The sequence below is a fragment of the Armigeres subalbatus genome, chromosome 1 (assembly GCF_024139115.2).
Source record: "Armigeres subalbatus isolate Guangzhou_Male chromosome 1, GZ_Asu_2, whole genome shotgun sequence".
Lineage (NCBI taxonomy): Eukaryota > Metazoa > Arthropoda > Insecta > Diptera > Culicidae > Armigeres > Armigeres subalbatus.
Genome location: NC_085139.1, coordinates 220704869 through 220718357, shown reverse-complemented (window position 1 = coordinate 220718357; position 13489 = coordinate 220704869). Strand labels below are relative to the sequence as shown.

Here is a 13489-nt window from a genome sequence, read left to right as displayed (position 1 = left end):
TGAAACCTTCGGGTCAGACTCTACAACATCTACTTACTGTTATCATTAATTAAATTGAGCTGGCTCAACGGAGTACGGCACTGACTAACAGGATGACTAACGAAATGCATGTATGGCGACCAAGAAGAGTGTGACCGCTAGGACAGACCCTTGGGGAACGCAAGTTTTTTTTTTTCCTTCTTTCTTCTTGGCAACTCGGGAGAAACGCCCTGATGTGAGAGAAATGCGAATAAAAGCGAAGATACTACTCGCAAATCCTCATTCGGTGATCTAGAGGCATACAGGAGCGATTGAACGTCTTCAAGATGTCAAGGGAGCCAAGGTCGGCTTATCCTGTCGTCCTCGAAGGCAACTTAAAATTCCGCAAGGTACGTACTCGTTCCATGTCTTGACCGGAACGCATGCTGTCGGAAGCTAAGTTTTCCTCCAACTTTTCCCGTAGACGATCATCAACCAATCTTTCCATGACCTAGCAGGATCAATGACAGGCACCTCGCAGGACCTCTCTTGAAAGGACATTTGGAGTCGAAACAACAAAGCTCTGTATCCATTCTCACAGGAAGATATATGATAATGCAACGTTTCATTAATCGAGTCCAGGAACCGGGACTTAACTGATAGCGGAACTTTCTTCAGCATTGTCCATCTAGTTCTGAGGATTTTTCGCTGCTCTTTAACCGGCTTTTCGCGTCACCTCGGACCACAATCGAAGGGCATGACGCCCAGACAGTGATGGGAAATGTCAAAAAATGTCATGGGGTTGCTATTACTAATTTGTTAATAACTTTTCAAAAGTCTTTTACAACTCGGATTTTTTATTAACATAATGCTTAAAGGATCCTACAACTTTGCTAAACAGGTCATTGTTCTAAATATACAGTGTGAGGCATGATAACGAATTTAAAAAATGTCACGGAATGTCATGACATTAATGTCATTTGACACTAATTCGGCTCTCACGCCGCAATTTTCAGCTTTTAGAGCAATGACCTATTAGAAAAGTTTAAGTATCCTTTGAGTGCTTTATGTTTATATAAAACATACGATTGTAAATTACTTGTGAAAAAAGTTATTAACAAATTAGTCCCATGACATCGATATGACATTTCCCGTCACTGCGCCCAGACGTGGTCTGTTTTGTGGTATGGATGAGTGAGAAGCGTCAAGGATTGCTCGGTAGAAGAGAGAGACGGGAGCTTGTGTTTCGAACCGGGAAGACGCTCATACTGCTCCCAGTGGTTGTAGCTCCCTCGGGGTCGTTTGGTGGCTCGCTTCCCAATTTGGATTGGGAGAATGGAACTACTTTACATCGATACAAATTGGAAAGTGTCCGTTGAAGAAGGTGATAGAGGCTTGGGAGCCTCCTTTCAAGAGGCTTGGAGCCTCCCTTCAAGAGGCTTGGAAGCCTCCTTTCAAGAGCTTGGGAGCCTCCTTTCAAGAGGCTTGGGAGCCTCCTTTCAAGAGGGCTTGGGTGCCTCCTTTCAAGAGGGCTTGGGAGCCTCCTTTCAAGAGGGCTTGGGAGCCTCCTTTCAAGGGGGCTTGGGAGCCTCCTTTCAAGAGGCTTGGAGCCTCCTTTCAAGAGGCTTGGGAGCCTCCTTTCAAGAGGCTTGGGAGCCTCCTTTCAAGAGGCAGGAGCCTCCTTTCAAGAGGCTTGGGAGCCTCCTTTCAAGAGGCTTGGGAGCCTCCTTTCAAGGCTTGGGCGCCTCCTTTACAAGAGGCTTGGGCGCCTCCTTTTCAAGAGGCTTGGGCGCCTCCTTTTCAAGAGGCTTGGGCGCCTCCTTTTCAAGAGGCTTGGGCGCCTCCTTTTCAAGAGGCTTGGGCGCCTCCTTTTCAAGAGGCTTGGGCGCCTCCTTTTCAAGAGGCTTGGGCGCCTCCTTTCAAGAGGCTTGGGCGCCTCCTTTCAAGAGGCTTGGGAGCCTCCTTTCAAGAGGTTTGGGAGCTTCCTTCCAAGTGGCTTGGGAGCCTCCTTTCAAGAGGCTTGGGATCCTCCTTTCAAGAGGCTTGGGATCCTCCTTTCAAGAGGCTTGGGAGCCTCCTTTCAAGAAGGTTTGGAAGCCTCTTTCAAGAGGCTTGGAAGCCTCCTTTCAAGAGGCCTGGAAGCCTCCTTTCAAGAGGCTCGGAAGCCTCCTTTCAAGAGGCTCGGAAGCCTCCTTTCAAGAGGCCTCGAAGCCTCCTTTCAAGAGGCCTGGAAGCCTCCTTTCAAGAGGCTCAGGAAGCCTCCTTTCAAGAGGCTCAGAAGCCTCCCTTTCAAGAGGCTCAGAAGCCTCCTTTCAAGAGGCCTCGAAAGCCTCCTTTCAAGAGGCTGAAGCCTCCTTTCAAGAGGCTCGGAAGCCTCCTCTTTCCAAGAGGCTCGGAAGCCTCCTTTAAAGATAACTGATAGCGGAACTTTCTTCAGCATTGTCCATCTAGTTCTGAGGATTTTTCGCTGCTCTTTAACCGGCTTTTCGCGTCTCCTCGGACCACAATCGAAGGGCATGACCCCCAGACGTGGTCTGTTTTGTGGTATGGATAGAAGAGAGAAGACGGGAGCTTGTGTTTCGAACCGGGAAGACGCTCATGCTACTCTCAGTCATTGTAGCTCCCTCGGGGTCGTTTGGCGGTCAAGTGGTGGCTCGCTTCCCAATTTGGATTGAGAGAATGGAACTACTTACGTCGATACAGATTGAAAGGTGTCCGTTGAAGAAGGTGGAAGCTCCATCGTTAAGGATTACCAAGTTTTCTGCCTCAAGCTTAGCGACGCCCCCGAGGTCGAATCTTGAACCGCCCATGCTGGGTCAGTGTCAGTGTTCATATCCTCCAGAAGAGGGGGTGGAAGCGGGGAACTACTTATCAGCTCACTCGCATTATTTTTGATTCCCGGAATAGCATTACAGGGGAGTTTAACGTTAGCTACGGTTATCTTCAGATTACCTCGAAGGCGAAGGAATCCCACGATAGGAAGATCCTCGCTAAACTAAAAGGGGTGGGCCTTACCACTCGGACAAGAAGGTCTGGGGAGCCCAAACTAGTTGTAAGTACGACTTCACATGATGGTAATTTCTTGTGAAGTTTGGCTCGAAATCTAGGTTCCCACGAATGATTGCCTCCAACGCCGTTAATCGAGGAATAGATGAACGTCCCAATATCGCCGTATGTATAACGTTTACTTACTGCCCACAGAGTCTTCCGAAGAAACAGCGACTTCGAACTTTTCTACTTGAATATTGCTTGCAGAAGGGTAGGTTGTCCCCCTTCCGTCTGTCCTCGGGCTTCAGTGCGAAAGAAATATTTGGACTCTTTTTGCTTATAAACCGCTGAAATTTTGGAGTTTTTTTGGTTCTTCGGTTCTGGAAACTTACCAGGGGACTTGTTCGGATTATGAAAGACTTCACTTTTGGGGAGACCGGAACGACATCTTTTTGTTGTGTGTAGCTGTCTGATGGCGGCAGCTGTGCTCACCCTAGAGCAGCGGTTCTCAACCTGGGGTACATGTCCCCCTCTGGGGTACCTTCGCTGGCACCCGAGGGTACCTCGTACAAAAATGTGTAATGGCGGACGTATTAAATTCAATTGAAACTTATTGTTTAAGTTTTGATAATTCCGTATTTTTATTTCAAAACTTTGTCTTGTACATAATATACATGGCGAACGGTAAATCAAAGCCAAATGAATCCTGCCCTCCTTAACCAGTATAAAGGGCTGCAGAATAAAAATCAAACGGACAAAACGTCAAATGAGCAAGTTTGGAAAATCTTCAATGCAATCTACCTGATCTAAACAAAATGTTGAATAATATGTTAGGAATATGCTTTTGAACTGAAATCTAAAGGTTCGGAAGCCTCCGTTTGAGAGACATGAAGGCTTTTAGGAAAAGCTTGGTTGCTTCGCTGCAAGAGTTGCAAGAGTATTAGAAGCATCCTTCTACGCTTCTCGAAAGCCGTCTTCCAAGAAGCTCGAAGGCCTCCTTTCAAGAAGCCTTTTTTCAAAAAGTTCGGAAGCCTCGGAAGCCTGGAAGTCCTCTCCTTTCAAAAGGCTCCTTTCAAGAGGCCCGAAAGCCTCCTTTCAAGAGACTTGAAAGCCTCCTTTCAAGAGACTTGAAAGCCTCCTTTCAAGAGGCTTGGAATCCTCCTTTCAAGAGGCATGGAAGCCTCCTTTCAAGAGGCTTGGAAACCTCCATTCAAGAGGCTTGGAAGCATCCTTTCAAGAGGCTTGGAAGCCTCCTTTCAAGAGGCTTGAAGGCCTCCTTTCAAGAGGCTTGGGAGCCTCCTTTCAAAGAGGCTTGGGAGCCTCCTTTCAAGAGGCTAGGGAGCCTCCTTTCAAGAGGCTAGGGAGCCTCCTTTCAAGAGGCTTGGGAGCCTCCTTTCAAGAGGCTAGGGAGCCTCCTTTCAAGAGGCTTGGGAGCCGCCTTTCAAGAGGCTAGGGAGCCTCCTTTCAAAAGGCTAGGAAGCTTCCTTTCATGAGTCTTGGGAGCTCCCTTTCAAGAGGCTTTGAAGCCTGCTTTCAAGAGGCTTGGGAGCCTCCTTTCAAAAGGCTTGGGAGCCTCCTTTCAAGAGCCTTGGGAGCCTCCTTTCAAGAGGCTAGGGAGCCTCCTTTCAAGAGGCTAGGAAGCTTCCTTTCATGAGTCTTGGGAGCCTCCTTCAAGAGGCTTGGGAGCCTCCTTTCAAGTGGCCAGGGCCTCCTTTCAAGAGGCTTGGGAGCCTCCTTTCAAAGGGCTTGGGAGCCTCCCTTTCAAGAGGTTTGGAAGCCTCTTTCAAGAGGCTTGGAAGCCTCCTTTCAAGAGGCTCGAAGCCTCCTTTAAGAGGCTCAGGAAGCCTCCTTTCAAGAGGCTCGGAAGCCTCCTTTCAAGAGGCTCGGAAGCCTCCTTCAAGAGGCTCGGAAGCCCACTTTCAAGAGGCCCGGAAGGATCCTTTCAAGAGGCTCAGGAAGCCTCCTTTCAAGAGGCTCGGAAGCCTCCTTCAAGAGGCTCGGAAGCCTCCTTTAAGAGGCCTGAAGCCTCCTTTCAAGAGGCCTGGAAGCCTCCTTTCAAGAGGATCGGAAGCCTCCTTTCAAGAGGCTCAGGAAGCCTCCTTTCAAGAGGCCTGAAGCCTCTTTTCAAGAGGCTCGGAAGCCTCCTTTCAAGAGGCTCGGAAGCCTCCTTTAAGAGGCTCCGGAGGCTCCTTTCAAGAGGCCTGGAAGCCTCCTTCAAGAGGCTCAAGCCTCCTTTCAAGAGGCCTGGAAGCCTCTTTTTTAGAGGCTCGGAAGCCTCCTTTCAAGAGGCTCAGAATCCTCCTTTCAAGAGGCTCGAATCCTCCTTTCAAGAGGCTCGAAGCCTCCTTTCAAAAGGCAACACCTCTTGTTTCTCAGTGAGTAACAACAACTGTGGTGTGACTTACTAAAGGCCTGACTTATGCACAACGCGTCGTATTTGGAACTCCTTTAGACACAAAAAGCGCAAGAGGTGGAGCCTATTTGCAACATCTTGCGGCTACAATGAAAATAAAAACACAAAAACCAACCGGGAATCGAACCATGGACCTTGAGATTTGCAACCTTCTACTATAACCATCACACCAACAATTCTATTTGGAGATTCTGCTACAAGTGCACTACATAAACAACAAAGTCATTTGTAACTTCATTGTACCTTATACGGAACATGCAGGGGACTGTCAAAAATAAATACTGCTCAGCTGAGCTCAAAGTGTTTTGCAACATATCAGAAACATTGTCGTAACAGCAATGAACCGAAGTGTTATTAATTCTGCAACTTATCTGTTTTGTTTCTGATATGAAACACATCGAATTTTAAACCACCCAAGAAGTCAGATGGGTAGAATATTGCGACGCCACGTAAACGGAAATGAAACATTGTGATTTTCTGAAACTGGGAAGTGGCTTTAATGTGACTCGATGTATTTCCAGTGTCTTCAATGCAATTTATTAGGAACAAACACCTATTTCAGAGATGTTGCGCGTGCTGCTTGGGAAGCCTCCTTTCAAGAGGCTCGGAAGCCTCCTTTCAAGAGGCTCGGAAGCCTCCTTTCAAGAGGCTCGGAAGCCTCCTTTCAAGAGGCTCGGAAGCCGCCTTTCAAGAGGCTAGGAAGCCTTCTTTCAAGAGGATCAGAAGCCTCCTTTCAAGAGGCTCGGAAGCCTCCTTTTTCAAGAGGCTCAGAAGCCTCCTTTCAAGAGGCTCGGAAGCCTCCTTTCAAGAGGCTCGGAAGCCTCCTTTCAAGAGGCTCGGAATCCTCCTTTCAAGAGGCTCGGAAGCCTCCTTTCAAGAGGCTCGGAAGCCTCCTTTCAAGAGGCTCGGAAGCCTCCTTTCAAGAGGCTCGGAAGCCTCCTTTCAAGACTCTCGGAAGCCTCCTTTCAAGAGGCTCGGAAGCCTCCTTTCAAGAGGCTCGGAAGCCTCCTCTCAAGAGGCTCGGAAGCCTCCTTTCAAGAGGCTCGGAAGCCTCCTTTCAAGAGGCTCGGAAGCCTCCCTTTATGAGGCTCGGAATTCTACGTTCAAGAGGTTCAGAAGCGTCCTTTCAAGATGCTAAAGAGGCCTTATTTTAACATTTTAAGTGGCTCGAAGGCCGCCTTTCTAGAGGATCAAAAGTCTCTCTACAAGATGCTCAGAAGCCTCTTATCAAGAGGTGCAGAGGCCTTCTTTCAAGAGATTCAGAAGCTCCATGCAAGAGGCTTTGAATTGTACTTTCAAATGGCTTATGGAAGCCTACTTCAAGAGGGGGTACCTCAATTAATGCGAAAGTTTGAAGGGGTACCTCTCAAGAAAAAGGTTGAGAACCGCTGCCCTAGAGGTGAGAGCAAAAGAGTGCTTAGCATGTTTACCAACATCGGGTATGACTGAAAAGGATAAGATGAGTAGAGAATCGATGCTCTGTACGGGCTAAGAGGGTTGGTTCAACTGAAAGCGGTTCCATGTAACACATCGAGTTATATTTTTGTTCAATTGGAAACATACATTATAACATTTTTTGTAAATTGCAAATAGCTGTAACAGAATAACAAAATCTAGAGATACGCAGAGGCGTGCCAATACAATAAATATATTCTTCAATAACTGATGGTCTACCACGGGAATGACAATACGAAATAAACGAACTCCCATTATATCAAGTTGGTAACTAACACTGACCTCCATTTTCACAGGGCTGGGTCTGCGATCACGACAACGACTGCGGCGACGGCTCGGACGAAGGCAAAACGTGCAACAGCCAGTACAAGACCTGTTCGACGCAGGAGTTCACCTGTCAGAACTTCAAGTGCATCCGCAACCAGTATCGGTGCGACGGTGAGGACGACTGCGGCGATCACTCGGACGAAGTGGACTGTAAGAAGGACAACAACACCTGCTCGGAGGGCAAGTTCACCTGCGCCAATGGGCAGTGCATCGACAGCCATCTGGTGTGCAACAAGGTTCCGGACTGTTCGGACGAATCGGACGAACCGCTGCACTGCAACGTGGACGAGTGTGCCAAGGTGGAGATCCACCGGTGCGGACATAAGTGCGTGGATACACCGACTGGGTACTACTGCGATTGTAATTCTGGTTATAAGTGAGTATTGAGCGTAGATTTGTGTATGGTCAGAGAACTATTCTTAATGTTTAATCTAATTGCAGATTATTGGAAGACGGTAAAGCCTGTGCGGACATCGACGAGTGTATCGAAACACCAGGAGTTTGTTCACAGCACTGTTCCAACACTCCAGGATCGTACTACTGCAAATGCGACGATCGGTACTACGAGCGACAGAACGACGAGCACACGTGCAAACGTAAGTGACGCTACTCAGCCTTGGCTGATATTCAGCAATAAGTACTACGTGCGTAACATGTCAGTGGACGGACATCAGTACAACCTGATCCACCAGGATCTGATGAATGTGGTGGCGATCGATTTCGACATGAAAGAGGAGGAGATGTACTTCTGTGACGTTACGGCCAAGACGATATTCAAATCGACATTCGGATCCATCAAGGATGATGTAAAGATCGTGAAGGTTCCGATTATCAAGCACGATTCTCATGGCTTGGAAGGAATCGCCGTAGATTGGGTCGGACGTAAACTTTACTGGTTGGACAGGCATTCCAAAAACTTGGATGTCTCTGAGTTGGATGGCACAAAACGAAAGACATTGAAGAGTGGAGTCGTTGATCCTCGAGCGATAGTTGTACATCCTGGAATCGGTTATCTTTATTTCACTTCTTGGCATCTGCAGGCATACATTGCCAAGATGGGTATGGACGGATCGAACTTCACCCGTATCCTAACCTGGGAGCAGGACATTGCTTGGCCAAACGCCTTAACCATCGATTACTTTACCGATCGCATCTATTGGGCTGACGCCCACTTGGACTACATTGCGTTCTCCGATTTGGAAGGTCGACATCGCCACGTAGTTCTGTCAGGAAACAAAGTCCCACACGTGTTTGCCCTGTCAATTTTCGACGATATGCTGTACTGGACCGATTGGAACCTCAAGGCAATCATCCGTGCGAACAAATTCACCGGGGAGAACTTTACCGTCATAAGAAATACCACACACAGACCTTATGATATCCATATCAGTCATCCACTGAGACAAATTGCGTACAACAATCCTTGCGGAGCGACTAACGGAGGTTGCACCCATCTGTGCCTGTTGGCTCCACCATTGGAATCTACATATCTGAACGTCGAAGGCTATATCGAGGAAGGAGCTCCGAGCTACAAGTGCGCCTGCCCGAATCAGTTCTACCTTGCTCGGGACATGAAGACCTGTATCGCCAACTGCACCACCGGTCAGCACCGTTGCGGCGGGGCTGACGAGAAGTGTATTCCGTGGTTCTGGAAGTGCGACGGCGAGCCGGATTGCAAGGACAAGTCGGACGAACCGGAAACGTGTCCGGCGCGGCACTGCCGAGCAGGAACCTTCCAGTGTAGTAACGGAAACTGCACCCCGTCGACAACGATCTGCGACGGTACGGACGACTGCGGTGACGGCAGCGATGAGCAGAACTGTGACCTCCCGTGCCCGGTTTCGGACTTCAAGTGCCGCTCCAGCGGACGGTGCATTCTGGACAGTTGGAAGTGCGATGGTGATGCGGACTGCAAGGACGGAAGTGATGAGGATCCGGAGATTTGCCGTGAGTATCTGACTGGATCAGCAATGGTCCGACAAGACATTATTCTTCCATGTTGTTAGATGGGACAGACAAACCATAGTAACTCCGACAAACTATTAAGTTGGATGTAAAGTTCAAGAAATCACTTAATCGGATCGGCATATAATACGATTAGTCCGACACATCATGAGTTAGACATTTTTAGTAGACTTGAACAAAACTAAGGCTTTTTTTTACAAATGTTCGAAGGCAATCAGATTGGTCCGACAAGTTGTAATCGTGTTCCGACATGTCATCACTTTATTTTGAAACGAGTAGGTCACTCCGACAAATTATTCTGAGTGTCGGACAACTCATAAATTTAGTCCGACAAGTCATGAGAGACTATGGACATAGTAATCACGCATTACGATTCACTAACGAAGCATATTTTTCTCAGACAAACGAGCCTGCGATCCGGACACGGAGTTCAGCTGCAAGAACGGCCGCTGCATTCCGAAGCTGTGGATGTGCGACTTCGACAACGACTGCGGAGATGACTCGGACGAACCGGCCTACATGTGCCGACAGAGGAACTGCACCACCGGGTGGTCTCGCTGCCCGGGCCAGTCCAACTATCGCTGCATTCCGAAGTGGCTGTTCTGCGACGGTAAGGACGATTGCCGCGACAACAGCGACGAGCTGCCGGAGAACTGCCCCAAATGTAACCTGGAGACGGACTTCAAGTGTAACAACAATCGGTGCATTCCGAAGTATGAGCTTCCATAAAACCTGAATGATCTGAACTGACTAACCCTTCACACGTGTTTATTACAGACAATGGATGTGCGACTTCGCTGATGACTGCGGCGATGGAAGTGATGAGTCGGACGCCCAATGCAAGGGCAAGTACCGCGAGTGTTCCGAATCGGAGTTCCGTTGTGGAAACGGTAAGTGCATCTCCAGCAGATGGCGTTGCGATCACGAGGACGACTGCGGCGACAATAGCGACGAGTTCAACTGTGAAGGATTCCAGTGCAAGAATGGCACGTTCCAGTGCAACTCGGGACATTGTATTGCTTCATACTTCCGGTGCGATGGTGATCGTGATTGTCGCGATATGTCGGATGAGATTGGATGTCCACCGAGGTTCCCAGGAGGACGGTACTGTCCGGAATCGAGATTCCAGTGTGCGAACAATCTGTGCGTGTCACCGTCGGACCTGTGCGATGGCACCGATGACTGCGGAGACAACTCGGACGAAGCTACTTCTGTTTGTACGAACTTCAACTGCGATACGCTCAGGAGGTTCCAGTGTGCAAACCATAGATGCGTTGCACGTTACCAGATTTGCGACGGAGTGGATAACTGCGGCGATGGCTCGGATGAAAATAATATGACGCTCTGTGCAACCCGGCAGAAGCCTTGCGACTTGTACACACAATACCAGTGCGCAAACAAGAAGTGTATCGATCGTGCCCAGATTTGCGACTACGCCGATGACTGCGAAGACAGTTCAGACGAGCTGGGTTGTCATCACACGAGTACTTGCTCGGCATTGACTAGGGGAGGTTGCGAGCATCACTGTCACAACCTGACAGACGGTGGCTACATCTGCGCGTGCTATCCAGGATTTATCATCGATGCGGAGAACAAGAAGCACTGCCTGGACATAGACGAGTGTGCAACGGGAACTCACAAGTGTTCGCAAATGTGTACCAACTTGAACGGCACCTATGCCTGCTCATGTCGCGACGGTTTCCGGTTGACAGATGCCGTTTCCGGTGTGTGCAAGGCCCTGAAGGAAGATGTGACGGTTGTATTTAGCAGCGGTCCGGAGATTCGGGCATACGATCTGAAGCTGAACGATCAGTTTGATGTGATATCGGGTGAGAAGAGAATCGAAGCATTGGACTACAACCCATCCACGCAAATGATCTTCTGGGCGGATAGCTACGATAAAACGATCAAGCGAAGCTACATGGTTAACGCCAAGAACGGAGAAGTGAAGATCGGCTTCGCTCAGGATCTGAACATGAAGGGTAACTCGAAACCAACCGCGCTGGCCGTGGATTGGATTGCCGATAATCTGTACTGGGCCGAAACGGATCGTACGGGCTCGAAACCTAGGGGAAGAATCATGGTTGCCAAGACCGATGGGCGGTATCGTAGAGCGCTGGTGAATGCTGGACTGGAGGTGCCGACTTCGATCGCTGTAGATCCACAGCTTGGGCGTATGTACTGGGCGGATGGCGGATCTGCACCAAAGATTGAAGTTTCCTGGATGGACGGATCCAAGAGACGACCTCTGATAACGGAAGCTATTCGGCATCCAGCTGGATTGACCATCGACTACGCGCAGGACCACATGGTCTACTGGGTGGACACCAAGCTGAACACGATCGAGGTCATGAAGCCAGATGGATCGATGCGACGGGCCATTCTGAAGGGTGAGATGTTGAAGCATCCGGTTTCGCTGGATGTGTTCGAATCGTTCCTGTACTGGATCACCCGAGATACTGGCGAACTGCTGCGACAAGACAAATTTGGCCGGGGAGTGCAAGTGGCGGTGCAACGAAGCCTTGCCAATCCATCTAATCTGAAGGGTAAGTTATTTTTTGGGCACGTTGGATTGTTCAACCTTTAATCCGATTATGTATTGCAGTTTACCACGACCTGCGTTACAATACCTCGCTGAATAATCCGTGCTTCAAGAATGTGTGCACCCACTTGTGTTTGCTGGTTCCAGGTGGCAGGCGGTGCGCCTGTCCGGATAACACCGTCCAGCAGACGTCCCATCGCATCACGACGGAGGTCGTTTGCGATGCTCGTAAGTACCTAAACAATATTAATGTCTGGTTTCGGAAATTCTAACGAATATTTCTTGCAAACAGCGTCCGAGCATGCTCGACCTCTTCCACAGATTTGTCCGTGCCAGAATGGTGGACTGTGCCAGGAGGACGACAGCGGCAACGGTTTGGTGTGCATGTGTCTTCCAGAATTCAGCGGACAGCACTGTGAGTTCTACAGTGAACGAATGTTCGGATCCAGTCCGGGCAGTGCCGCTGCCATCTACATCCCGATCTTGGTGGCCATTCTAATAGCGGCCACCGTTGGGCTGTACTTCATCATCAAGAAGAGGCCATTGTGAGTAGTTTTAACGTCCGATCCTATGACGATCATTATCAAGAAGTAACATTTTTCCCACTTACCATTTTCAGTGGCAAGCCAAGCCTAACGTCTTCGCAGAGTGTGTCGTTCCGACCTGGTACGAACGTGGAGTTCAATTCGCCCGATTTCCCATCGAATCGACCACCGACCGGGGTAATACCGGCCGGTGGTGGCATAGCCCCCCTGGACGGCTATAGCTTGGATACGCTGAGCAACAAGAATACGGACTTCAGCAATCCCATGTACGATGCGGTGCAGTCCGGTACGACCGATCCCAGCATGGGTAACGGGTCAGGTAAGTGTCCTGATTAGATCGGGCATTGACTGGAGCTTGCTGGCGTCGACTTCAGCATTTACATTTTTGGTTTGTTTAGCTTCAATGCAAAAATTGAAAATTATTTAGAGTTTGTGTAGAAAGCTGCTTTCCGGCGCGCTTTGCCATTTTTATCGGGATTCCACAGAGACGACCGCTCTCTCTCGAAGCATCGGAGAGACTGGCAAGTTCTAAGCATCTAGTGCATGTTTTTCGCACGATTCTGAACTTGCTTAGTGATTCAAATGCGTATTGTTGAGCAGAGTAACAAACGAATAACCCAAGACGAAATTTCTTCATAGTACAAAACATTATCGCTTGGCGTCTGTCGGTCCGATCGACGGTCGCCAATGAGTGGTTGCTGAAGAAATTTTGCACTAAGGTGGCGTTTTCATCGATTTCGCTGCCATTGGATTGGCAGAAAGCCAGTTCCTATTAGTACTTGGCTTTGTTTCTGTTAATTAAAAGTCATTGAAAATGAAATCGTTTTTTTCGGTCCACCATTTTATACAGAGACAGGTTGATCCGAGATGAATTTTCTTCAAAGTGAAGTAATTGCTAACATGTCTTGATCAAGACGATGAATACGCATCAACCTATCCTCTTCACTACCATACTTGCCATTATTGTTCCATGTTGGACTTTGTAGTTTTTTACTTTTTATCTCAGAGCAGTTTGTGGGTTTTGATCATGCGCCGTATACCTATTCTAACAGTATTCAAAAAATACCAATCCAACAAGCTTCAGAGAAAGAAAAAAAAACTGCATTTAAAATTTTTACATTCACGCGTTATACGGGGGAGGGGATACCAAAAATATTACTTTTTGTTACGAGGTCTTATGTTGAGCGATCTCCAGGCCTCTACGGCTCATCCAATCCGCAATCCGTGCTGATCGTGTGTGCTGTGGTCAGTTCTACCTCGGGAATTGACTCCCTGTAGACCTCCAAGGTTACGTCA

At 48.6% G+C, this 13489-nt stretch overlaps 2 protein-coding genes across 3 annotated transcripts in view; both read left to right on the top strand.

The window, feature by feature from the left end:
* Positions 1–13489, top strand: part of LOC134205789 (protein-tyrosine sulfotransferase) — a 463178-nt gene that overhangs the window by 227874 nt on the left and 221815 nt on the right. The window lies entirely within an intron of this gene.
* Positions 1–13489, top strand: part of LOC134207010 (low-density lipoprotein receptor-related protein 2-like) — a 52904-nt gene that overhangs the window by 20492 nt on the left and 18923 nt on the right. The window contains 8 exon segments of the mRNA XM_062682750.1: positions 7111–7517; positions 7583–7742; positions 7744–9088; positions 9507–9819; positions 9884–11652; positions 11712–11876; positions 11941–12193; positions 12268–12512. Of these exon segments, the coding sequence (XP_062538734.1) occupies positions 7111–7517; positions 7583–7742; positions 7744–9088; positions 9507–9819; positions 9884–11652; positions 11712–11876; positions 11941–12193; positions 12268–12512 (4657 nt within the window).